Source organism: Malurus melanocephalus, unplaced genomic scaffold, assembly GCF_030028575.1.
Source record: "Malurus melanocephalus ecotype Western Australia unplaced genomic scaffold, MMel_1.1 scaffold_101, whole genome shotgun sequence".
Taxonomy (NCBI): domain Eukaryota; kingdom Metazoa; phylum Chordata; class Aves; order Passeriformes; family Maluridae; genus Malurus; species Malurus melanocephalus.
In genome coordinates, this window is record NW_026623333.1 from 88,009 (window position 1) to 112,955 (window position 24,947).

Below are 24,947 nucleotides of genomic sequence, written 5' to 3' on the forward strand. Positions count from 1 at the left end.
AGTCAGGGAATGTTGAGTGCTAAAAGGAATGTTGTCTGTAATTAGCTCAAACTTTCTTCTCACTTTCTTCAGTTCCACTTGTTTTCCCAGGAGGTCTGAGTTGTTCTAAACCAGCTGTCAGCTGTCAGAGATCCCATTTATTTTTGATATGTTGTCCTTTGCTGCTTTGTGCATTATTCAGAAAGTGAAAAAAAAAGTCTTAGTTGGTAGAATAAAAAGGAAGTAGAAAACTAAAAAGAAAATCCTGAGTATTTACCCAATTATCACATCTGATCCTTAGACTGAGTGGCATTTCTTCTGGTTGATAGCAAAAATGAAGGGAAAAAAAATCTCAGCTTAACTGGGTGAAGCTTCTCTGCCTACCACTGCAATTGGGACAGTGGTTACCATAGACTTGCCAGAACAAAACATAAATTTGGTGCCATTTTAATTTTGTTTATAAATGCTACAGAAATTAACCATGTCATTTTCTTTACTCTAATTCCTGATCCCATGCCCAGCTMTCTGAACAATGAATTAGAGGAACACTTATCATATCTCATAACTTATATTGCACAGTTTAAAGTAATTATTTCTTGTCCTATTTACTATGATCATGGAAAAGGAAAAAACAAGACTTGGGTTTTTTTTTCAGTGTGCTGGTCTCTTTCATATTTGAATATATGTCCTTTGAGTCTTCCTTAAAGCTAAACAGCACAAATTAATTTAATCTTTCTTATCAATCATATTCACAAAGAGGTTCTGCTTTGAATGTCTTCTCAGCAGTTTTTTCAGCCATGTAATGTTATATATTTGGACATGGCTCTTGAGCATCAGTTTTCAAAATTAAGAATAACCTCAATTTYCATCTGATGAGATCTCAGCATGAAACACTTGTGGCATATTTCATTAACACATCCTGCTCTGAAGTTTTGTTATGGGCTACCAGAAAAGCTAGGGCTATAGCCTGGGCTATAGCATCAGGCTCTGAATAAAGCAAAACAACTTGAAAAGAAAGCAAGGGTGAACTGAGTGCCTCAGCTGGGCTCTACTCATAGAAATTACTGTTTTACAGCAGCTGAATAGTTGTACCAACAAGCTGTCATATTATTACTGAGAAAACACTGGACTTGGAGGATTAATTTGAAAACTCTGAGCACACTGCCTGGGGGGATCTGTTTGACTCTTACCATGACTCAACCCAGCAATGTAGAAAACGTTTTCACCATGAGGAAAGAAGCAGAGCTGGAAGTCCCCAGGACAGGGAGAATACAGGMGCTCCAAGGTTACCCCACAGCAATGACCAGCACAAAATGGCCAGCCACAGCTAGGGCTTACCAGATAAGGTTTCTTTGGACTGTTACAATTTAAAACCTATTTTATGTATTTTGATTTAGTTTGAGAAACTTGTGTTGACTTAGCCAAGCAGTAAGGATTACAAACAGATTGTTGGCACTGCCAAAATATACTCCTGTTGTGCAAAAGGGATATGGCCAAGTTAGTCTGCAAAGRAGTTTATAGCAACACAAGCAATTAAAGAAGAAACAAATCACCCTCTTGTAGCACAGATTTATTGAGCTGTGCAGCAGTAGGTAAACACCCATTCTGTGGTGATGGTGATGTCTCATATAGTGCATTTAAACAGCAAAGAATCAGTCTTCAAATTTTGTTTTTGGAAGAAGTCACCCATAATCTGGGGACAAAGAGGGAAAGTGCACATTTTTCCWATATGAACCTTCTTGTTTATACTGCAGGCGTTAGGATGAAAAGTGTTCTTTATAAAAGTGTTCTTCAATACACTCTCTTTGATTTAAATCTGAAAAGATTTCATGCAGCTTTTCAGGCACTTCATTAATGTCTACATAGATAACCTTTTACTCTTCGAGCCATCTCTAAATAGGAAACAGCGGGCAAGATCCCTGTGTAGGAAATTCACCTTGGTGGTCCATTAGAGGAGACAAATAATTTAGTGCATAACAGAAGCAGATTGATAGATTGATTTTTCTGAGGTGTTTTTGATTCTTTCSTTTTAAGAAAAATAACAGCTACAATCTGCTCCAAACTGTCTATGTAAGGGAAGGGAGGGGTGTTCAGTGCCTCTGACCAGAGGTCACTCTTGAAACYTCCTTCCCCTGCTCCCCGTTTCAGGGGGTAGTAGGATAAATTTCATTAACAAAAACTGGGACTGCAGTGGTTCCCCTGCAGACAGACCACTCAGTTTAGGGACATGGTGAAGTTATGGGAAGGCCCGTTACTGATAGGCTTGTCCTTTTATTACTTAAGGAGTTAAGGCCAGCATGGAGTCAGTGCTTCTTCMAGACACAGAGAGGGATGGAATAGCACTCACATGGGCTATTATTGTACTGAAAGGCTGTCTAAAGCCATRAAAACTCTTGCCATGAAAATACACCGCCCACAATCCAGCAGAATCTACTTTCTGATCTCTTCTGGAAGACTAACTTTGTAAAAAGCGCAGCTACATTGTTGGGCTAAGCAGGCTGGTCCAGCTAAAGAGCYGCTAATGCTGATATGTTTGTGTAGCATGGAGACCAGTGGTTTCATGTTCACTGGTTTATAAAGATACCAGAAATTTCTGAAAGATCTAWCCCTGTTTTGCTGTTTATATAGTTTGGAAGCAGGCTATGGAGCTGCACAGCTTCATTTAATTTTCTGAAAAATTATTTGATCTTTCCACATTGCACTTCCAAATAATCAGAAGCAGAATAAGAAATATGGAGAAAGCTTCTAATGAATTTTTCCCCCTTTTGATTCAGATTTAGTAACAGAGAAACCAARYTTTAGACTTCCCTGAACAMCAGCTACTTTYTTCRYCTCTGTGCTTGCTATCAGTAAGTTYAGCTCTGTTGAGCTTCAAAATACATGTGATTTAAATATTCATATAAGATATGATCATTGAAAAGTGAATTGACTTTTATATGAATTATTAACAGAGATCTCAAAATCTGACTTGGTRTTGAGCTTTTTGTCTGGGCAAGTAGATTATGGAAGAAGGGTCCAAGAAACAGGATTTTTCAAAATGAAAGGCAAGGGAAAAAATACTAGAGGAGACACATGGAGGGGAAATTAAAGCCTGWCAGGGAACAGCAGCACACAAGACTCCATTATGGTTGGAGTAAAGGAAGAATGGTAGCTACCCATGGGATAATACAATAAATCCACCAAGTCGTGGGGTGACGTGACTTTTGGCTATCCCCAAAGGAAGATGCTTCGCAAAGGGACTTTTTGTTAAGCCTGGGGCTTTTAGTACCACTGCTGCTTGGGTGCTTCTCAGGCCAGGTAGAATTAACCTGCAGAAAAGSCTGACATGAAGCCTGAAGTGAGAACTAAATGACCAAATCTTGTCAAGAGGCAGGAGTCATATTAATTTTTATATATAATCCCATCATTCTAAGTGATCTCAMAACTGTCAAATAACAAAAATCAAGGGCTGCCATCCACTCACACCAAAATCCTGGCTCAGCAGAAGGCCTCTGTGCACAGCCCTGGGGACACCGTCATGGGACAAAGCTTTCCCCTGAGCACAGTCATGAAAGGCTTTGAGCTCAGCCTCCAAAACTGCAAAGCACTTGTTTTGTTGTCCAGGGATAATGCTTTAATCCATCGGGTGAAAGCTGGACGTTGCTCTCTTTTATTCTGGCTGTACACAATTGCAATGCTAAAAAAGAAAAGCCCCTAGCCCTTCTGTGCCCGCTGCTCCTCCGAACTGCTGACGCTTGGATGGGCAGCTCCAAGGCGGGGCCATGGGGATTTATTTAGTTCACTGTCACAGACGATGCCTTTAGTGCCACAAACCACCCTGGAGACAAGTGCTAATCATCTGGGGGGKTGATTATGTTCAGTTCTTCCTCCCCAAACCCCCCAGACATAATTCAGATCCAAACTGGAGAGACAGGCAGGCACACAAGAGGGGACCCCGGCACTGCACAGCCCCTCTGAAGCCATGTACAGRAGCAGCTTCCTCCGTGAGGTACGCAAGGAGAAGTACGAGCGATCGGATGCCTACGATGAGCTGCGAGGCTCCCCCGAATTCGACAGTTTGGCCCAAGCCCGAGGCCTGGAGAACCTGCAGGAGCTCAACGAGCGCTTCGCCAGCTACATCAACCGGGCACGCGTGCTGGAGCAGCGCAACACCATCCTGCGCAAGCAGCTGGAGACCTTCCAGCGCATGGATGAGCTGGTGGGCTTGGACGAAGCCTTCGCTGGGCAGATCGAGTTCAACCGCCAGAGAATGCGGGAGCTGGCGTCCGACCGAGCCAAGCTGGAGCGGGAGGAGAAGGATGCCCAGCGCATGCTGGATGAGTACCGCAACAAGTAAGGCTTACAGTCCGTGGTAAATGGATGGTGTCATTTCCCTAGTTAAGCTTTGCACTRAGGATGAGTTTGGTGTCACCAGCTGCTTCTTGTGCGTGGGTGATGTCTCACCGTGTCTATCAGACTTGTTGAGCAGGATGGCATGTAAGCCCATGGCAAAAAAAGTGAGGTATCCGGACTTAGGGAGATGCAGCTCTGCTTTTTATGGTCTCACTGCTCCTAGATGGGCAAATGCCCTCTCCATTCCATGGCAGCAGCYCTGGCATACATTGACTACTGTTTTTCATTAGCTTTAGGAGAACTGAGCTGCAAAGAGCAAATAACACATTTGACTGCCAGGTGTCTCAAAGCAAGTCCTGTGTCTGAGCAGCCCAGAGTTACACGATGCCAAACATCTCCTGAAATGTGCAGGAAGTCTYTGAGGGACACTTATTTACAGCCACTGAGGCAGGTGCCTGGGTCAGTCTGTGCCAACCACTACAGATGTGAGGTAAAAAGTGATACATTTTTTCCTGGTGTGTGAAATTTGCCTTCCTTGTATTCCATATGTCCATCTCMTGCACTAAAACAGTAAGAACAGACYTCCCCTATCTTCACCTCTTTAAYCTCTGTGRCACCATAAATCAAAGAGCAGGAGCCTCAGAGGCTGAGGGAGATGAGTACCTTCCCTCTAGCGACACGAAGTTTTGGTCACATGGTTAGTAAATTGCACAAGAGTTGGTGAGCATTGCTCATTAAAGGGCTGCTCACAGCACAAAAGAGTCCAATCCTCCTGTTACTTACTGGGCAGGGATTTTTTTACCTCCAAAATATCTGTCTGGCTATTTCACCCATGAAAACTGGGCAAATGCCAAATGAACAGCCATGTGGGGGCTGTGAGCTACAGCACACCTATAGAAATGCCAACCCCTGATCTCTCCTCATCTGATAGCAGAGGATAGTCCATCCAGGTGCACTGAGGCTTATTGCTGCCAGTGGCCAGATGTCCACAATGTCCTGACTCAGTGGCAGTGGCTAATAAGCACCTGATTAGACAGGTTTGTATTCCAATATTTATGAGCAGCAGATTCAGCTATGAGCCAAAGCTCTAATTTAGCTGTTGACTCTGATACTTGCTCATGTGTTTTTACCATACAGTGTCCATGAGTATTTTACTAAATTCAGTACTCAGTTTGCTAGCTGCATATTAGTTAAAAATCTGTGTTCATAGTACAGGATTAGTAATATGACAAAAAGTAATTTACTTTTTTTAGAGCTGCTTTATGCAAGCTGTAAATAGGTGAAAAATAATATAGGACATTGAAAATCCAGAGAAAGTACCCAGAAAATGGTCTGTGCTTTCAGAAAGTAAGATTTAGGACCTGCTAAAGGAGTAGTTAGTGCTTCCTAGGAAAAAGGAATTATGCTTTGTTGTACAGTCCTGGGATTTCACTCACTCAGCAGCAGTAAACAAAAGTAAGAAGGAAACTTTGACTATATCTAAGCCAAAAACTGCAATTTAAAAATTGAAGATACACAGGGCCATGACAATGGAAAAGTAGTGGCTGCTTTTTAACCAGATTGCCTTTTGTTTACATCAAGAAGTGAATTTTGGGTTTATTTTTTGTCTTGGGAGCTGCTGAATTGGACTAGAAGACAGACTTGAAAATYTCCTCAGTGTTTGAAAAAACTTAGTTGCCCTTTTAAGTTGAAGATCTTAAAATGAGGCCAGTGGGTAATACGTACTGTGACATCCTGACAACTCTGATTTCAGCTCCTGAAAGTTRTAAATAAAGCTCCATAAACAAAATATGGGAGAAATAATCTTCTGTGCCCTCTTAGGGGCTGCTGAAACCAGAAACATTCCTGTGCTGAMAGAGCTACTCTCCTCCCTGGGTCAGCATTCAGTTGACAGCAGGCACTGTAGTTTCTTGCTTCATCTTGAACCATAAAGCTTTTGGTGAATGAGGATTAACAAATTCTCTTAGAGGGGAGCTTTGTGAAGCAATTAATTGAAAAATGTCTGTATCCTTCCCTAATGCAAAGAATTTTAATGCTTACAGCCCATTCTTTCACTCACCTTCACAATCTGGGAAATAGATTCATATATAAGTAAACCTTTTAAAGGTGTACCTTTTATATAAAGGTAAACTTTTTATATAAAGGCCTTTTAAAGTTGCGTTTACACAGAGCAGGGCCTAAGACTACTGAGTCTGTACAATTAAATGTTCATGAACCATTGAAAAGTAGATCTTACATTAAAATTTATTTCTAGATCCTCTATAGTCACATATATGGCTTTTCTCATTTATGTGAGTAATGTACCAGGGGAGAATTATTTCTCTTGAAGTTGCAAAAATAAAAATTGCTGGGAATAGTTTGGATGCATCCTGTAAAAAGACAATGTTACCTTTATTGACCACCATTGAGCAACATTGCATCTGGCTGTGGGAAAGGATTGGATTTCTCTCTCCATGATATTAGAAAAGATGCTGAAATCCAGATTTTAGTGGCTTTGACTGAACAGAATGAATTAACTTCAGAAATTAAAAGTCTTGCTAATCAAATGTTTCATTTAAAACTTGGTGCACTGTTAATACAGTGGATTTTGAACATGCAGTATGATTCCTTGGAAGTTGTTGGATACAGTTATTGGAACAGTGTTCTCCAGGATGTGCTGTGTGGTGACACTCTGATGAGCTGACGCCCTTTGTAGCCACAGTGGAGACCCAACACCTGTGAGAAAACAAAAACAAGTGGGAAAACATGATAGCTAGGATATGGAGACTCCATTGGCAAAGCTGCATTCCAGCCCTGCCTGCAGGGATGGTCTCAGCACTGCTGCTGCTTCTCTGGTGATCGAAAGGACTTTATCCTGCTGCAGCTGAGGTGAAGAGCATTTGCTGCCCTCCACACTCTCCACAAACTGCTGAAATATTGCCCTGGGGCTGTCAGCTGCTCAGTAGTGGCTTCTTGATAACACAGGTAGAATCTGTTCATAAATCAGCAGACCACAGGCTTCTCAGGGCTCCAGGGATTCCAAGCATTCAGGGTATTATCCACAACCATTAGTGGCCTGATCATCATCCTTGTGGGACCTCTGTTTCAKAGTCTGTGCTCTCCTCTGGCACCCAAATTTCTGCTGTCTCTGTTGAGAGAAGGTTACTGCAGTGTGTCAAGGAAAAGGAAAACGACAATAGTAGTAGCCAAGAGGTGGAGAAGTTCAGTAGGATTCAACAGAAAAGCATGATTTTTCTTCAGATAAAAGGCTCAGGTTTGACACAAACTCGAGTATTTGGCCATTGAGCATCATTGAGATGGATTGTGACTGTTTCCTCTTTGGAAAGCTCTTGCACTGCYACAGAGGCAGGGTCCAAAAAAGAGAGATGATGAAAACCTTTAATCCCCTGATCTCCTTTCTTTGAGCCTGGCAGCTCCCTCCACTCTATTTCTATTCCCCTGTGCAAAAAAAGCCAACCAGTTAACAGCCTGTTTTTTTTCAATAGTCCAAAAAGATTTGTAGCAGAACTAAAACTATTTGACTAGGTGAGAAGGTTGGTGGTTTGGGGTTTTTTTCAAATTAAATTAACTTAATGGCTCTTAAGCTCCAGGAAAGTCTGACCATTAACCATCTAAGAAAAACTCTTTTGGACATGTCTAGCTAATTRCTAAACATCAAAATCAGCTTTGAAGCACAACCAGCTAGTGACTTGTCAGCACTTACAGATATATTTCAGCAGCCACAGAGGCATCCTGAGGTCTCTGAAGCAATTCAAAGAGGTYCATAGCCCTTTTCCACTGATTTGTTGAAGAAGATTAAACATCACCTAAAAGCAATTCTCCTTTGGGTTATTTGAGAGTGAAGGGAAATAGAGCCGAATATTTGAGTCATTGAAAGAATTTTTGAGCCAGGGTCTAGCAATAAGTGAGATCTGAATTACATTAGGGCTGAGGTTTAGACACTGACTCCATCAGATGATTRTATATTACTGTGAGTATAAAACCAGCCTATTATTTTAGTTGTGTATTCGATTTTCACAAGCTGCCACAATTTGCTTTATTCTTGCTCAGCTGTCAGAAAGTATCTAAGTTAGGAAASTGTTTACTGTCAATTGCACACAGGAATTTTATTAAAGAGATAGAAAACTGGTTGGAGGTGAGTTACTTGGTAAACAGCTGAAACAAAGGCACTCTCACTTTTGAAGCTGAAAAATATTGTATCCTTGGAAGTGAAACGTGTAAATACTATTTGGCAAAAAAAAAAAAAAAAGACATTATTTTAATTTTATCAGCAATTTGTTGGAGTGATAATGAAATAAAACCTCATCATTTCCATTTGTTTCTTTGCTGTTTATGTAAGATTTGAAAATAGACCAGTGTCCAGCCCTGCTAATATTATGGGATTTCAGAAGAAGTTGGGAAACCAGAGCACCAGATTAAGTCCACTTCCTTGTTTTGCCAAGTACTTTGTGGTTCTAGTCAGTTTGTGAGTGACATCATCCATCCAGCTTTCCAATATGTGTTGAAAGACATGAGGATAGCATTGGTTGTTCATCCTTCAGGAGACAAAAAGAAAGAACTGAGGTTGACATGATCATTATAACCGGGTCCTTGATGTGTTCAGTCCAGGAACAGTCAAGCTTGCTGTTGACTGGAGCAAGTCCCTTTGCTATCACCAGCATATCTGGGCTGGATCAATGATCTCAGAAGACAGATGGGGATTTATGTTTGGTTCTGAATTTCAACTTGTGTTGGCATGTATTGCTTTTTACTGCAAATGAAGGACCAGAGCTGACTTGTCACCCAACAAGAGTATTTCTTATAGAAAGTAAGATTATGACAGCCTTTTTTTTATGTCTCTGTACCTCTATTATTTTAGGAAAAGTAAAGAGTTAAACTTAWAGGGTTAAGACTGTATTTCTGCTGCTGTTGGAGTTTGATGAGCCACTTGTTCAGTACTGRTGGCAAAGTCTCACTGCCTTGTACTATTAAGTTGCTACTGGCTGGTTGTTTTTACAGGTTTTTTGTTTGTTTGTTTCTTTGTTTGTTTTTTAATGGAGTCTCATTAAACCACATAGACTGTTAAAAATTTTATATGCTTTTACTTAAGGAAGGGAATAATCACAATAATCAACAATTAAGATGTTTTGTGCTCCGTGGTTAAAAGGATTTCCTAGAAGATAATTTTATCTACATACAATTGAAGAGCCCTAATTCTTATAGAATATGTGCTTTTTCCTTAAACCAAAGATAAACACATTATGCATCCATCTTAGCACCAGGAGTATGCACATTGTGCACTAGTGGACTTTTTATAAACTCGTAAGAATAGTTGCTTAAATGCRGTCCTTACTAAGGCTCACATGTGGTTTTGAATAAAATACAAATTAAAATAAAATACAAATTATCAGTAAAGGGGGCACCAAGCTTGATCCACCAAAGCATCCTAATGCAACATCATTCATACACAGTCAATGTGTGAAATTGCAAACTTCATGCTTGATGTGTCTGTCATGAAAGTGYTTATTGAACAACACCAGGTAGGACAGAAAACCAAGAACAGTATAATTTTCATGTGCCAGTGTAGCAAATCCTCACAGAGTAACCACTGCTGAATGGCTGTCASTGTAGTCCAATGCCAACAGAATATGCTGGAATATAATCTGGGACCAAAAAATAATTAATGTATGAATAAATCTTTTGGACCTTTTCAAAAATTCATATTCTCCTTTAGTGTGAAGCTTATCTTGTACATGAGAGTCCAGATAAAAATGCAGTTTGCAGAGGGATGAACYGCTGAACTTTATCTCCTTTTCTCTATTGCAGGTATAGAAATGAACGTGAATATCAGCAGAGGCTAAAAGAAACCCTTGAGCGCCTTAATAAAGTAAGTCTGGGAAAATGCCAAAGAAAAGATCTATAATTCTTTTTTCTTTTGGTTTCATTTGCTACAGCAAGCTGCTTTGAAGAAGCAGTGGGAGGATAAAATGTCAGAGGAAGKCATTTCTTGTCATTATGCCCTTCCCCTTGATCTCCCTCCCTAAGTCCTGTGTGTCTGAACCTCTGCATGTGTGTACCTTTTCCCCATGCTTTTAAAATACAGCTATTGTATTAAAATATAGTCAGGGTGATATCATGCCATGAAAATTGCTGATTGAGTCCATGTTTTGAAGCCTGGAGTGTCTCAAAGCTCTTTAGTCCCTCRCAGAATATGGTCAGCCCTTTCCAGGACAGACCCTCAGCTTCCCATTAGGTTTACAAACAAAAGAGAAGCCACAACTCCCCCTGGTTTGTTCCTTTTAGATCAAGCTACACTTTSTTATAATAATACCATGAGAAAGGAAATAATAAAAATAACAACATTTGATATAATATAAAGCTCAGAGAAAGATAAAAGTTGGCTAAAGTATTTTGGAAGTTTCCAAACCAGGTATGTGAAMCTGAAAAATCCTGATTCATCTTCTCTTGCTGCTAGTGAAGAAAGWAGTATTATATCTTTTCTGAGTTCTTCTTTGCACAGACTATCCTTCATCTTCTGTACTGGGGAAACAACTGCAGATGGATTAAATAGAGATAATTTTCTTATTTCCTTGCTAAAAATGGCAGGAGCTGCACTGCTGGAGCATTGTYACATCAATAATATGCATGGTTTGTATTAAAAAGAAGACAAAAAGTCCATTTTACCATTTCTATCTCCAGCAAGCTCTAGACATCTTGCATCAGTAGTGTTTTCCAGTGTGCTATCAAAGTTTTTGGACACCTTTCAAATGCTTAAAAAAACATGTGAAGGTAAATCTTCTGTAAGGGGTCATTGGAGCTGGAAGTCTGCCTTCGTAGTTCCTTTTKGCCAATCTGTAGCTAAAGAAAAGTAAATTGATTCACCAGCCCTGGGCACAGCTCACAAAATCTTGAGCCACAATGGTGTTTTTTTTCCAGGATGTCCCTGGCCATCCATGTTGAAGTAGCTCCTTGCACTGGAGCACCAAGTGCTAGAGGGAATACAGCTGGTTTTCTGTACCAGGCCCAAGATGCAGCCTGAAAACCTGTATATGCAGGTGTAAACTCAATCTTTATCTCACAGCTAGGGAAACACTGGTCCTGGAGAGATCTAAGAGATTTCTTTTCCATAGTAAATGAAAATATTGCTTCAGTACATGGATCAGCGTTCTGGAATCATCACCTAAAGCAGAATGGCTTTTCAAAAGTTGAGTGATTAGAAAATGCTGCTAGGTCTAAAAGAAAATGTGTAGATGCTGCACTGTTCTGATACACAGCTCCATCAAGGAAGCTGSTCTCTCTGAAAGCATGGAATAAAAGCTGAAGTATTGGAAAACATTGGAAAGCCGAAAGCAGCTTTTTTTATCCCATGCAGAAATATTTGCTTATAGGTATTATCCAGGGCCTGAGGGCTTTTTTTGGCTCCCCCCCAAACCTTCCAACATGGCCATTGTCCTGCTGATCTTCCTCTCAATAGGAAGGGAGAGRAGTGCAGAAAAGCAGCGGGCATTCCTGATGGCTGGCTGCGAATGTGCTGGGCTGGATGTGTCTGAATCAGCTCCTGGCTCACAAAGCAGAGCCCGCTGGAGAGTTCTCTGCCTGGGAGGATTAGCAGCACAATGAGACAGCCAACATCTACACATTTTTGGAATGGCKCGTGCTGCACACATGCAAAAGGAAAAATCCCCATCTAACAGTCATGTGCTGCACCCACAGATCTCAATGGTTTGTTTGCAATCCATGATCCACGCACAGAAGTATTTTTACAGCTGATAATGGCACATAGGTCATATGAAAAAGACACCTTTAAATACTCAATTTTTTTATTCTTCGAGTTAAGTGCAGAAATCAAGACTTTCTTGAGGGAGGTGGAGGAACGTGCAAGTTTTGCAGAGTTGCAAGGAAGATTCAGATGACATATTTTAAGATACTTTGTCAAAATGATATTTTACAGTTGTAGTTAATGCCAGACCTAATAAAGAAATCATGCATTAAATAGAAGAATAAAACTTATCATTACTCTTACATATTTGTAACAAACATTGCCAGGTTCTGTGTAAATTATCCAAAATTCCAGGGTTTGTGTTAAATAACGTAACATAGAAAAAAATCAAAATTAGGCTTTTGAACAGAAATTGAGATTTCATTGGATTTAAACACCAATGCCATTCATACATATGTACTCTGAGATATTGGTAGCTAGTCATATGGCTTGTTCTTTGAACTAATTGGATGATATGAACTTTTGTCCTTACAAATCCCAAAGTAGTATAAACTTCTGCAACGAGGTGATTTTTCTAAACTTGGTCAACTGTTACTTTTATTTCCATAAATGGCTCCAAATTGACAAACATATGTGGTATTTGAGAACATACCAAAGAGGGTGCAAATACTTTGGACCACCCTGGGTTTTTATAAGGGCTTCTTTACTGGGGATCCTAAAAAGGCATCAGGATACCTCAGATCTTGTCATAGTTGCTCGAGAAATCAATGCCTTAGTCTGATGATGTCATTTGTTTTAGACTCGTCCATCATTTCAAGATTTTAGCATCAAACTCTGGTATTTCAAATGTCTGCTACATGGGTCCCAGCATTATTTTGGCAGTGCCAGTGCCAAACTGTATCATAAATTACATTTGTGCAGAACATGGTGAATAACATGCCTCTTGTCTGTTGGTTTCATGATACTTCTGCATCTGTCAGTGGGCTCTAACACACCAAGCAGGCTGCTCTGCATGCATGGTGACTCAAGCAGTGCCCATGGGACTGCTGTGGRTTTGGTACTCCAACCACACATACTACCCTGCCACTTGCCTCTGCATTTCAGGAAGCTGATGAAGCCCTGCTATGCAACCTGGAGCTGCAGATTGAGTCCCAGTTCCTACAGGATGACATTAATGCCACAAAGGACAGATACAAGAAGGTAACTGGCTGAATTTTCCATCTTCCTTGTAGAGATAAGTGTGGAACTTTGCCCTTCTCTGTGATCAGGTGTCTAATTAAAGCCCATCTTATTTGTGTTTCGGTGGGGGCATTTAGCCTTATTTTTTTCAGTGGGCACAACAKCTGGGTGGTTTCCAGCAGCCAAACACACTTCCTCACAACCTAGTCACTATAGCTGTAGCAAGGCCTTGATTTTGTTGACCTGGTATCATGGTTCAGCCTGGTCAAGTTGTCTTATATTTCATGCTAAGGAAGCTGTTGCTTTCATCACCCAATTTCTTGGGCCATGGCACTCCAGCTAATCAGCAGACATGCCTATGGATGTGTGATTCCACTGCAGCTGACTTTAGCATATATGGCCTTCTTCCTGGGAGAGCTGTGAGCCTTGTGGTTAGGCCACTGGCCCATCTTTGCTGCTTTATAAAAAAAGTGACTCTCTTTTTCAGGCCACATGCAAAGGTATTTGTGGTTCTCATTTTGAAAATCTCCCGTGAAATTGGAAATCATGGAATCTTTGATTGAGACTATGAGCTGTATAGTCCTTAGCCAAAAATTCTGTAATATAACCTCAGTATGATGAAACTGTTAGCACTCATGCAGTCAAAATCAGGCACAGAATCACATTCCAAACTCAACTCTGAACATGACTTTTATGTCCTAAAAGCRTTTCTTATCTAGAAATAAGTCCCAGAAGTATGTTGAAGGGAGCACCTTACTATGGCATTTTCTAATGAAAATGTTTTTACCTCACCACAGAATCTCATGGAAATCCAGACCTATGTCAATGTCTTGCAGCAGATCATCCAGACAACTCCTCGTGTGTCCCCGATAACCACTGGTATATGTGAGGCAAGTATTGCTGTTGGAAAATACATGCAGCTCTAAGGTAGAGAGGATGCTTATACCTTAAGTGTCCCAGATCCTTCAACTCCTGCTCCAAGGCTAGGTGCAAACTATCAAAACAATGCATAAGTACTGAATACTGAATATGGGAGAAAAAGAATTAGCTGTGGCTTTGAAAAACTGTATTGATCAGGAAAGAGAGATTACTTTTGCTAGAGTCAGGTGCACTCTAGCATATGTATTAGCCCAAAAATGTGTGGTTCAAAGGTAGTTGAAATAGTTTTGCTACTTCTCTGAGGAGGTGYTGGCAGGATATATGAATATTTGAAGAGAAAGGAAATCTTACCTTGAAGGGATGAGACGTAGTGAAAATTTAAATCAAATGAATTGACTAGATGAAAACTTGGTGATTTCTGACAATATTCCTGGCTATGTCAGGAACATTCATTACTTGGAAGAAGGTGTGAACAGCTGTATCTACAGGGTCTTGATGTCAGCTTTACTGTTGCAGCCCTGCCATCTGACTGTTAAAGCCATGCCACCATGCAACAGAATTCGACTCAAGGTTCCATACCCATCTTTTTATCTGTCTTTTGTCATTTTCTGTTTGTCTTTACAGTTTATTTCCAGTAGTGGAATTTCTTTTGGCTCTTTTTTAAAAGAGTGAAACATACTTTCCTGTACACACGTTRTTTTCTTCCAACCAGGAAAAAGTGATAGCGGAGAGGAGAATCCCTGTTCTGCAGAGCCAACTGGAGGAATACAAGAGCATCCTCTGCCAGCTACAAGCACAGAAATACAAGCTGCAGACAGAGGTACTGTAATCACTGCCATACACACAACCATGTTGCTCATTAACTGGTTGTTTTTTTTTTTTTTATGGTCACGTGGTAAAACTTCTAATGTGATTTTTACATGGTCTTGTGTACCTGGGGCTTGGAGGTGTGCTTTTCTTTTAGGTTTCCATCTTTTTGTTCAGCTGTTTCATTCCTACTCTCTCCGTGGTAAAAATTGTCAGGTTTGGATGGCCCGGGAGGGCTGTAAGTATTGTAGGTGTAATGAAACTTTGCTTATTAGAGTGGCTGATAAGGGAAGGTTTCCACAGTGCAACTGSATTCCTGCAGGACAGAATCAGCAGGACCTTGTGGATGGAAAAGTCCCACAGGACCCCTGTGACTTTCTTACTTACTGACCTCTGGCTGGAAATTTTCATGGCTCCATGAAAAGTTGTGGRGGACCTTCAGGGCTCTGCCCAATCCTTTCTATCACCAGAAAGGAAAGAGAAACCAGATGTAAATTGTTGCAAATGGCATCTCTACCTCCATGCAGTTGAATATTTTTTAGCAGATGGGGTGGAGAATAACCCCAAATACAGCTTCCTTTTTGCCTCTAGTTTTCCATCCAGGTGAGAGGAACGAAATATTGACATAAAACACCTTTTGGTGGGATTTTGGACAGCCACAGCAGCAGCTCGTAACTTCCTGASCATAACTTCTTTCATTAGTGTCAGGATAGTGTATTTGCCTTGGTSGCTTTCTAGCATCTGATGCTCTGCTGGAAAGGACACATGCACTCTGGGATGGACAAGAATCAACACAATGGTTGAGATAGTGGATCAATATAGAAAAAAGGGAGAAAATCAGCCATTTGCTGACAGATGGAGAGAGGCAGTCTTTGGGGAATTAATCATGCTGCTTCCGGGATCAAATCTTCACATYCCATTTAGAAAGAGATTATTCATTAATTCATTAAAAGAGCTCAAGGCACAAGAGCTTTATGAGTGGAGGTCAGTAACACAGTTGCTTGTGATGGTGAAGGCTGGATCTGATGGCTGAGTTTTCCTATTTCTGGACCTATCAGGTTCAAGCATATGGCTGAGAGGTCATGGAACCCACCTCATGAGCACTGAACAGAAAAGAGTCTTGGTCCACTCATACACTACAATATAAACAAATTAATGCCATATTTAGGCTCTTCAAAGTTTGGATTTTTTTAATCTTGCCTGAAACATAGAAACAAATTAATTATTCAAGAATTCATCAGTCACGTATTACCCCATTAGTTTTTTGTGAGTTCATCCCGTTGAAATGGAGTTTAAAAAAAAAAAAAAAAAATTCATCCCGTTGAAATGGAGTTTAAAAAAAAAAAAAAAAAAAAAAACCAAAAAAAAAACCAGTGATAAAAGAACTATAATAAATAGCTGAAAATAGAAGAAGAAGGTGAGAGCACAGTTACAGGGTGAAATACCCCACCTGAAACGCACACCCCTTGTTTTTGGAAGGTGACGACTGCCACCTCCTGGTTGATATGCTTGTTGATTTTATCGATGAAGATTAAAAAAGGCAGAGAAATTGAATTCAAAAGGAGAGCTCTTTAAATAAAATGAGACCTTTGGTCTTATTTGCCTTGTCTGCAGACCACAAAGAAGGAGRAGCCGGTATTTTCTGAGCACATCTTTCCAGTTAAGAACATTTGCTGTTCTTGTAAGATCCTGCCCCCTCTGACGAGTTACTGTTTTTCAACAACTGAACAAATTGTAGTGAAATYGCTCCTGTGCCTCAGCAGTGCAGCATCACATTGTAATAAAACATGATTTGCCTTTCATTATGCTTAAAATATGGGGATGGTGAATATTTCAAAGCTGCTTCTTTCACCACCAATTTTATTTACCAGACAACCATGCTGGAGCAAGCAATTAGAAACACCCAGGAGAGTTATGACGATGAAATTCAGCTTTACAAYGAACAGATTGAAAACCTTAGGAAGGGGATAGAGGAGGCTGAGAGGATCTTGGAGAAGTACACGACTGACTGCCGCCAGCTGGTGATTTACCAGCAGTCCCTGGAGAATGAGCTGGAACGCTACAAACGGATCATCGAGAATGAGGACAGCCGGTAAGGCTGGATTTCTGGCCACTCCCAAAGGGGCCAGTGATCTCTTTTATCTCCTTTGAAAAGTGTATGTTTAAGGACATTTGATTGACTCAAAGCTATAACTTTTTCACACCTTTCATTGGTAGATATCTAGGGGAAAAAAATCTAAATAGATGCAAAATCTGGCCAAGTTTCTGCCCGAGTCAGAGCCATTTTCGGCTTCTCCTGTCTATGCAGTCTCTTTTCCATATGCTGTCCTGTCATCAGTGTACAGAGGTCAGGAGAGCACAAAAGCAATCTAAATATCTGCTCCCTGGGCCATGTGTTGGTGAAAATTGCTCGACATTACTGGCATGTTGAATTTTGGAGGGTGCAGACAGGGCAAATGTCCTGTAAAGCAAGGCAGTCTTCATAGCAAAGGCATTCCTCAGACAAGGGGAGAAAGAAGAAAAATAAAATAAATTGGCAGGGATTTGGGACGTGGCTTAAACCTACAGAGGAGCACTGGCTCCCTCTAATGTCAACCATCAGCCACACTGGAGATAAGGATCTTTCACAGCAGGACAGCCAGACTCYTGAGCACCCAAACCACTGCTCCAGACTGCCCAGAAGATGCAGGAGAAGGACACTCACTAGACAGTCCATCCCATGTGTGGAGAATGGGTATTTCATTCATTTTCAGGGTCTTATTTTGGACACTGAGTTCTAGTTACAAGTATCTCAACAGGGTAATTTTTAGGGCCAAAAATGGACACAGAGTCTCTGACAGGACAACATGTCTCAAATTCCATCAGTACAGACTGGGAAGCCAAAGATACAGTAACTGTTTTGCACTAGGCCAGTGTCTCCATTTTGAGTTTAAACCCTTGATATTACTGACTCCTCAAATGTTGTCCAAGGAAGACTGATCCAAATTTCCCTTTTACCAGCCAGCATGGTAAAAAATGAATGTACAGTTCTTGCTGACCTCTGGTAGGCTTGGATTGACTGTTTGCCCATCTAAAACCTTGCCATCTTTTCAAAGTGCCATGCTAAAGTACAAAGTTGTTGCCACATAGGTGTGCTTTACCTAATGGAGTATCCCATGTCCCCTGCTGGCAGAAACCAGTCTCACTCCTGTGAAGGTGCTGTGGCTGTCTTGATTTTCCCCGGACAAGAAAAGGGCTCCTATCATTCTTGTTGACTCCTCACAATAGAGAAGTGCATTCCTTTAACTTCTGTACTTCATTTTGTATAATTTCACTTGCTTTCACTGGAAATGATGGGGAAAGAGCTCATGGATGTGCACTTTCTCCACAGGTTAAACTCTGCTATAGCWGGAACTCCAGTTACACTCTTCACACAGATCTACAGACCTGCCCAGCCTCAGGCAGCAAGAGGAAGAGGTAAACCTCTGATGTGTCTTTCTGTATTTGCCAAGAGCAGCATCACTGTATTTTAAGCTGTTTGTCCATTGTCTTCAATATGGCCACCAGTCATGACAGCCTGACCACAGTCTTGTAAATGCAACAATTTCAGCTTACTTCAGCTGGCTTTGGGACAAGCTGTCACAGGCCATAAGCACAAGCAAAAGCATTTCTTTGCCAATTTCTACTGTTTATTACTTAGGCCAATCAAAAAAGTCAAAAGGCACCTCTAACAATGGGAAGAGCTTGGTTTTGTGCTGACTTGTTGTGAGTTATTTGTTTGCACTTTAGTGATGTGCAAAAAGCACCRGGGAGTGTTGAGTGCCACAGACAGGAAGAGGGCCCTTTTTGAGCCCGTTTTCCTATGAATAATGTTTCCTCTATGTTGTATGTTGTCTTGTTAGAATTAGGATGTTTCTAAACCTGGTGACAAGGAAATGGCCAGGGCTAAACCAGCAAAACTGGTTTTAACAAAGAGGGGAGTTTCTAACATATGGGATGACTTAAATCCAAGACTCACTGGGGTTTTGCTAATAACAAACTGCCTTGAAAATGGAGACAAACCATCATATGAGGGTTTTTTTGGTTTTGTTTTTTTTTAACACAGCTGTAATTTTTCTAACTGCTGTGTGAACTGTAGGGGTTTTATATCAAACGGCTCCATAATGCCTGAGGCAAAATCCTAAGCAGATGTAAATAACTGCAGCTCTAGCAGTTGCAGTGACTGTCTTCAAGCACTGTTTGTTGTTTGCTTTGCTTTTATTTTTCTTTAGATATCACCCAGGCCATGCAAGACATTGCCAGTGTAAAACCAAGACAAAAAGCCCTRACAAAGAAAATTGCCAGGAAAAAGGAGCTGATGTCTAAAGACATAACCGACAGTCATTCACCTGAAAGAATGTACGAAAGAACTCTGGAAGGTTTTGACCAAGAACAGATGGAGTTTAGGCATGGAGGCTCAGTCAGGTGTGAACCTGAGCAAGAAGGATCAGAATTTGATGAAAAAGAAATGGGCCCAGAGGACGTTCCCGATGGAGCCCAGATAAGTAAAGCCTTTGATAAATTGTGTAACATKGTGAGGGAGAAAATAAGAGTCTGCAAGAGACCAGAGGCTAAGCCTGATGCCCATCCCAAAGGGCGTTATGTGCTGGTGACAGGGGAGGAAGAAAAACCGTGCATCTTGGCCCCCTCTATCCCTGCTGGGGGAGGGATCACAGTTTCCACTGGCAATGGGAAGGTGATGAATGGTGGTGATGTGGAGCCCATACCAGAGCTGCCAGAACCTGCTGAACCATCAGAAAAAGAGAAAGGGGAAATCTGTGAAAGGAGAGAAGAGTTTGAATTCATAGATAAAAAGAGAGAGGAGAAAGAAGATGTACTTGAATGGGGCAAAAAAGCAAGAGGAAAAATCGAGCAAATCGCAAAGTATCCGGACATATCTGAGCCTGAGACAGTTCCTTCCCCTGGTCTGATAAGCCCAGCTGAGCCAGGACTCCTTCGAGAGGCAGATGATAAGCAGGGCCTTTTGTTCAGGGAAGCAGCCTTGCCTGGCTCCATGAGCTATGAGAAGGTGGAGGTGGTGGAGTCCATCGAGAAGTTTTCAGATGACAGAATTCAAACRTATGAAGAGACAGCAATGATTGTTGAGACAATGATAGAGAAGACAAGCAAGAAGAAACCAGGTGACAAAGGCTCTTAAGTGACACATACCCCCTTGATAGTTGACTTGTCTGGCATAGTTATTAAATGACTGTTTTCTTTTCCTGACCGAATGATACAGTAGTGAGATTTTTGCTGTTTGGTATGGAACAGATTGAAACCTTGATGGCAATTCTGTCTGATGTAGGCTCACCTTTGGTGCAAACAACCATTAGCGCTCTCCAGGGCATATCCTATGCAACTGATTTTCATGATTAGGACACATTGAAAGTAATTATTATGACAGAGCTGCCTGGCTTTCCACAGTATCCGGGACAAATYTGCATATTCCTCTACTGCTCCTATAACTGCCGTACGATACTCCATCTCTAAGWCAGCTGCAAATGTTAACTTGTGACATCTGGTTCATTTAATAAAAGTTTTGCCTTCTATCGAAGATACCCACTGTGGGTTTGTTTTGCCTTTACTTTTGACTCATAGTCCCTACTTGTAAACATCACCTGACTGGTGTGCAGGAGCTTTTCCAGGGAAAGGGCTGGATACCTGTTAAATAACCTATTCTAAATCTCTCCCTTGCAGAGTTTTTAAATAGTGATGAGCTTGGCAGAGCTTTCTTTTTGTTTCTAAAGGCAAGCTTTCTGTATTTGAAATAAGCTCTTACTGCAGATCTTCTCAGAATAAAATTCCCCAAAGGGAGATATCCCTTCGTAGCTTTTAGCTACTATTTGTCCTCCATCAACACAACRAATTTATTTATAAATGCCAACAAGCTTTTGAGTGGACTGCAGCCAAAGACTATGTGTTTAGGTATTCTCTTGTTAACTCTTGGATTGTAGAGTTTAATACTGCCACAGGATCCTGTCTCAGCCCTGCCACTTGCAGTCACATGGAGTACCACAGGATTGTTGGAATAAGCAGYACCTTCCCACCTTCCCATCCCTGGGGAAGCAAAAAGCAACACTTGCAGCAACAACACTCTTGCAACTCCCAAAAACCTTCAACTCAGGAAAAACAAACAAACAAACACAAAGAAAAAAAAACGGGGAAGGGAATATTTCACTTGTATGTGTGCRAATACTGAGCTCCACTTAAAGTGCTCATGCACCATTTAGGCCTCAGCTTGACTCCAAGCACACAAATGATCCCACTCAAGACAAGTACTTATTGAAGGGCTATGCTAAATTAGTCTCTACACATGCCATGTCCAGTCCAATCCCAATTCTCTAAGTTTTCATTTCAGCTTCCAGCATTGTTGTGCCTTTTCCTTCTGCTGGTTAACTCCTGTCACTGCTGCAGAGGAGGGGTAAAAGCCATTTGAGCTATAAGCCTGAGCTTCAGGAACTCCTCACAGCACCCAAGATTTTCCTTTGATAATATATTGATTTTGGTTATTTCATTCCTGAGGTCCAGCACAGGGGTAGCATCTGATCTATTGTTACTGATCAAGTGGCACCTTATCCTCTGAAACAGGGATGAGTGAGCCTCACAGCCACAATTTTAWACAGGATTTTTTGTTGATGCTGCTTYATTGGATTGCTGTGAGAGTTTTTGMCAGACATGGCTTACTAGAGAGCATTGCTGTTCAGTTTAATTTATTGACAGTGTAAATAACTGCAGAGAAAGAATTATCAATGTCTGTGCAGGTTGGCCTCTGGTGAGCTGGGAGCAATTGCCCAGAATAACTGCTGCTGAAACCTAGGGTGATTGCAGCAATAGGCAGGCTGTTTAATAATTCTGTCACAAAATGGTATAAACAGGCTCAGGCAGTTCCTAGATGGAACTAGGTATTCTTCCCCTSTCCCAGTCCATCTGATTTCACTGCAACACAGTTGACCCAATGTTCACAATACAAAAAGCCTCATTCAGTGCCAAGGAGGCAATGTCAGGACAGCCTGGGTGAGGTGTCCACTGTGTGAAYTGCCCCCTCCCACCTTAATCTTTTTCATGTTGTGGTGTCACCACTGGCTGCTGACCCAGATCTGGTTTCTGATGCCTGCAACCCTTGCTCAGCAGCTCAGTGTGATGTACAAATTGCTCCTAAAGCAGGTTTGATGGCACCTATTGCTGAAGGAAGTCACCTACTGCATTGCCTGGGCAGCAACCAGCAGAAGTCAAAATCAAAAAGAGGTGAGGGCTAAATTCTGCCACAGTCTCTGACCTCCCTTCCATAGACACAGCAGTTGCCCAGTAAGGCTGCAGATCACAGGCATCTTTCTGTAAATTTGCATGAAAATTATACTGAAAACCAGTAGTAGTCTCTGGTTCAAATGACCACACTGAAGTGTATAGTAAATCTCGTGATTTATAGACTAAACCTCTCCATTAAATGCAGATTCTCAATGAAGTGTTTAAATGATCAAGTTTAATGCTGAAATATTGCAAGCATCTATTCAACAAGAGACTGGAATGAGAATCAGGTTACTACAGTAACTCAGGTTACTACAGGCACATTATATTTTTTGAGGCAACCAGAACTAGATCAGGAGGTTTCCTGCCAGCTWGCACTGCTGCAGACATGGTCAAATATTATAAAATGAGATGTACTCTCTGCTATGGGAACACATGAACTAAAAAGTACACATAAAGTAAGGGTGGGAAGTAGAGGCAAAAAGGGAAACAGGGGGCTTAAAGTGAATCAAAGTGCTCCAAAAGAAGAGGGGGAAAAAAATTGCTGTAGCATTTCCTTGGGACCAGAGCTGCTTATGATCTGCAGTGCAAAACTGTCACAGGCTATTCCTGATCATCCTCCTCCCAAAGCAGCTCAACACCTGCATTGCTGCTGCCTTTGCAGAGCTGACCTTGAAGCCAATGGCTTTGAACCACTTAAATAATGTCACAAAAATAAAAACAGCTCTTCCCAGCCTGTGGCCTGAATCTTACATGTCCCAGAGCTTCACAGAGCTAACAAAGTGCCTAACTCTTCATCTGTTGCTATCAACTCTTTTGGAGGATCATCTTTATTTTGTCTGTATCCAGCATATGAAGGATACAGATTTTTTTATCAGTGTAAAGAGCAGAGAARTAGGAAGTCATCCCACTGAGAGCAGCATTTTACTTCCCATATACCTTCAGATAAGCAATGATGGATAGGACCTGCCAGTTTATAACAGCTCTTTATTTTACTAATATTATAAAACATCATCACAGGGCTCACCTGTTTCGCATCATGAGCTTCATTTTCCCCTTTATTATAAATACTAACAAATTAACTTTATTTTCCATCAGCAATATCATAAAAACTCAGTCTAACTGGACATATTTTTCAGTGATCCCTTGAAGCAAAAATCCCCAAGAATTTGAAGTAGATCTCTATAATGTATATACATTTAGTTTTATATATATAATCATATCAAAATTCACCATTTCTGTATATCACTCATGATTTTTCAATTACTAAATTATGTCAGCATTATGAAAATATGAACAGCCATCTAGTTATTTTGCTGCTTTATAAGATATTTAATAATTGAACAGAGAACTGCAAAATTACATGAATGCAATGGAAAGTCATGTACATGTTCATTTAAGAATTTCACATGGACTTTTCTTCTTTTAAAACTTTTCCACATTTTAGAAGTCCTGTAAAAACTTTCAATAACCTCTTTCTTTGATCACATACACACAAAAAGTTATGATGTGTATATGTGTATTATACTTCAYATACTATATGTAATTCTAGGTATATTTATATGTGAATATAGGTAACATATTCTGAATATATATATATCATATGTAATATATATATGCATACATATATATATATATATACACACACAGATACCACAGGTGTGCATGTATTTAATCATACAGGTGTATGCATAAATATATATTTATGGTAAATTTTTCTGATGGGACTGCTGCATGCAATGAGGAATGTGTGAGTAGYGTGAGGCTGCTTGGCTTGGCTTTAGACTGTAATTCGCATAGACTTTGAGTAGGTTGAGCTGTTTATTTTTCATTTGGAAAATGAAAGAACAGGCCTCTTACGGAAAAATAAAAGATGGATATTCACTCCAATTGACAGCATAGATTATACATTCTTAAGTGAAACACATCCACCATAGAACTTTTGGGTTATGTTTTTAATTTGTTAGATAAATACTTACTGACTGTGTTTCTACTACTATGCACCGGATCAACCAGGACAACTCTTATTAAAACAGCTTAGATTAATACTCTGCATATTAAAAATACATAATAAAATTCTGAAACTACTCACTGCTAAAATGTAGATCTTGGATCCTGCAAAGATCTGAATTATTGGCTTAAAATTACCACTTGAGTAAGTCCACTGATGGGCTTTAGTGTAAATGCCTGAATATTTGCAGAATCAAGATCCTTTTTTATTCAAAGGGTAAATTTGGGATCTCACACCTGCAAACATGTAGTGGTTGCTTGAGTAAGTAATTCCCAGCTGGGAAAATGTTAAGTTTTGCAGCAATAGCCAGAGCATACTCTAAGGGTAAGAGAGACGGGCCTTTACTTGTCCAAAAAGTCGAGATGGGACTGACTTTAAACAGCAAAGAACAATGACTACCAACAAATCTTCCCAAATACACTACATTTTATTTCTCAAGGAGGCTACTTTGCATTACACTTTAAAAAGTAGGCATATTTTTCTCCTCAAATATATTTGTGTAACATAAAACCAGTAAATATCTAGCTTTAAAAAAGGAAATTTGAATTTAAAATTGTTTTGGGAATGAAACTGCATGCTTCAAACTTTCCCCATAGCAGTTTACTGGCAGCTGGGTTGTAAACCCCAGAAAACAGGTGGCTGTGGTTGGTTATGCTGACACAGCCTCATTTTATACTGCTGGAGAACATCTTGGTAGAGAGACCAGGAGATGCACAAAAGCTGCCAGAAATGCTACAGCTCATCCCTATGTGCTTGTTCTGCTGTAAGATGGTAAATTGATTTAAATTGCCAAAATTG

The 24,947-nt window shown here is 40.6% G+C and overlaps 1 protein-coding gene across 1 annotated transcript; it reads left to right on the forward strand.

Moving 5' to 3' along the window:
* The first annotated feature begins 3,940 nt into the window (after nucleotides 1-3,940).
* Nucleotides 3,941-20,051, forward strand: BFSP1 (beaded filament structural protein 1). The gene is made up of 8 exons (XM_057369028.1): nucleotides 3,941-4,311; nucleotides 10,117-10,177; nucleotides 13,115-13,210; nucleotides 13,987-14,079; nucleotides 14,781-14,888; nucleotides 16,747-16,967; nucleotides 18,246-18,331; nucleotides 19,126-20,051. Exons 1-8 carry the CDS (start codon nucleotides 3,941-3,943, stop codon nucleotides 20,049-20,051), a joined length of 1,962 nt encoding a protein of 653 aa, XP_057225011.1.
* The last annotated feature ends 4,896 nt before the right edge of the window (nucleotides 20,052-24,947 follow it).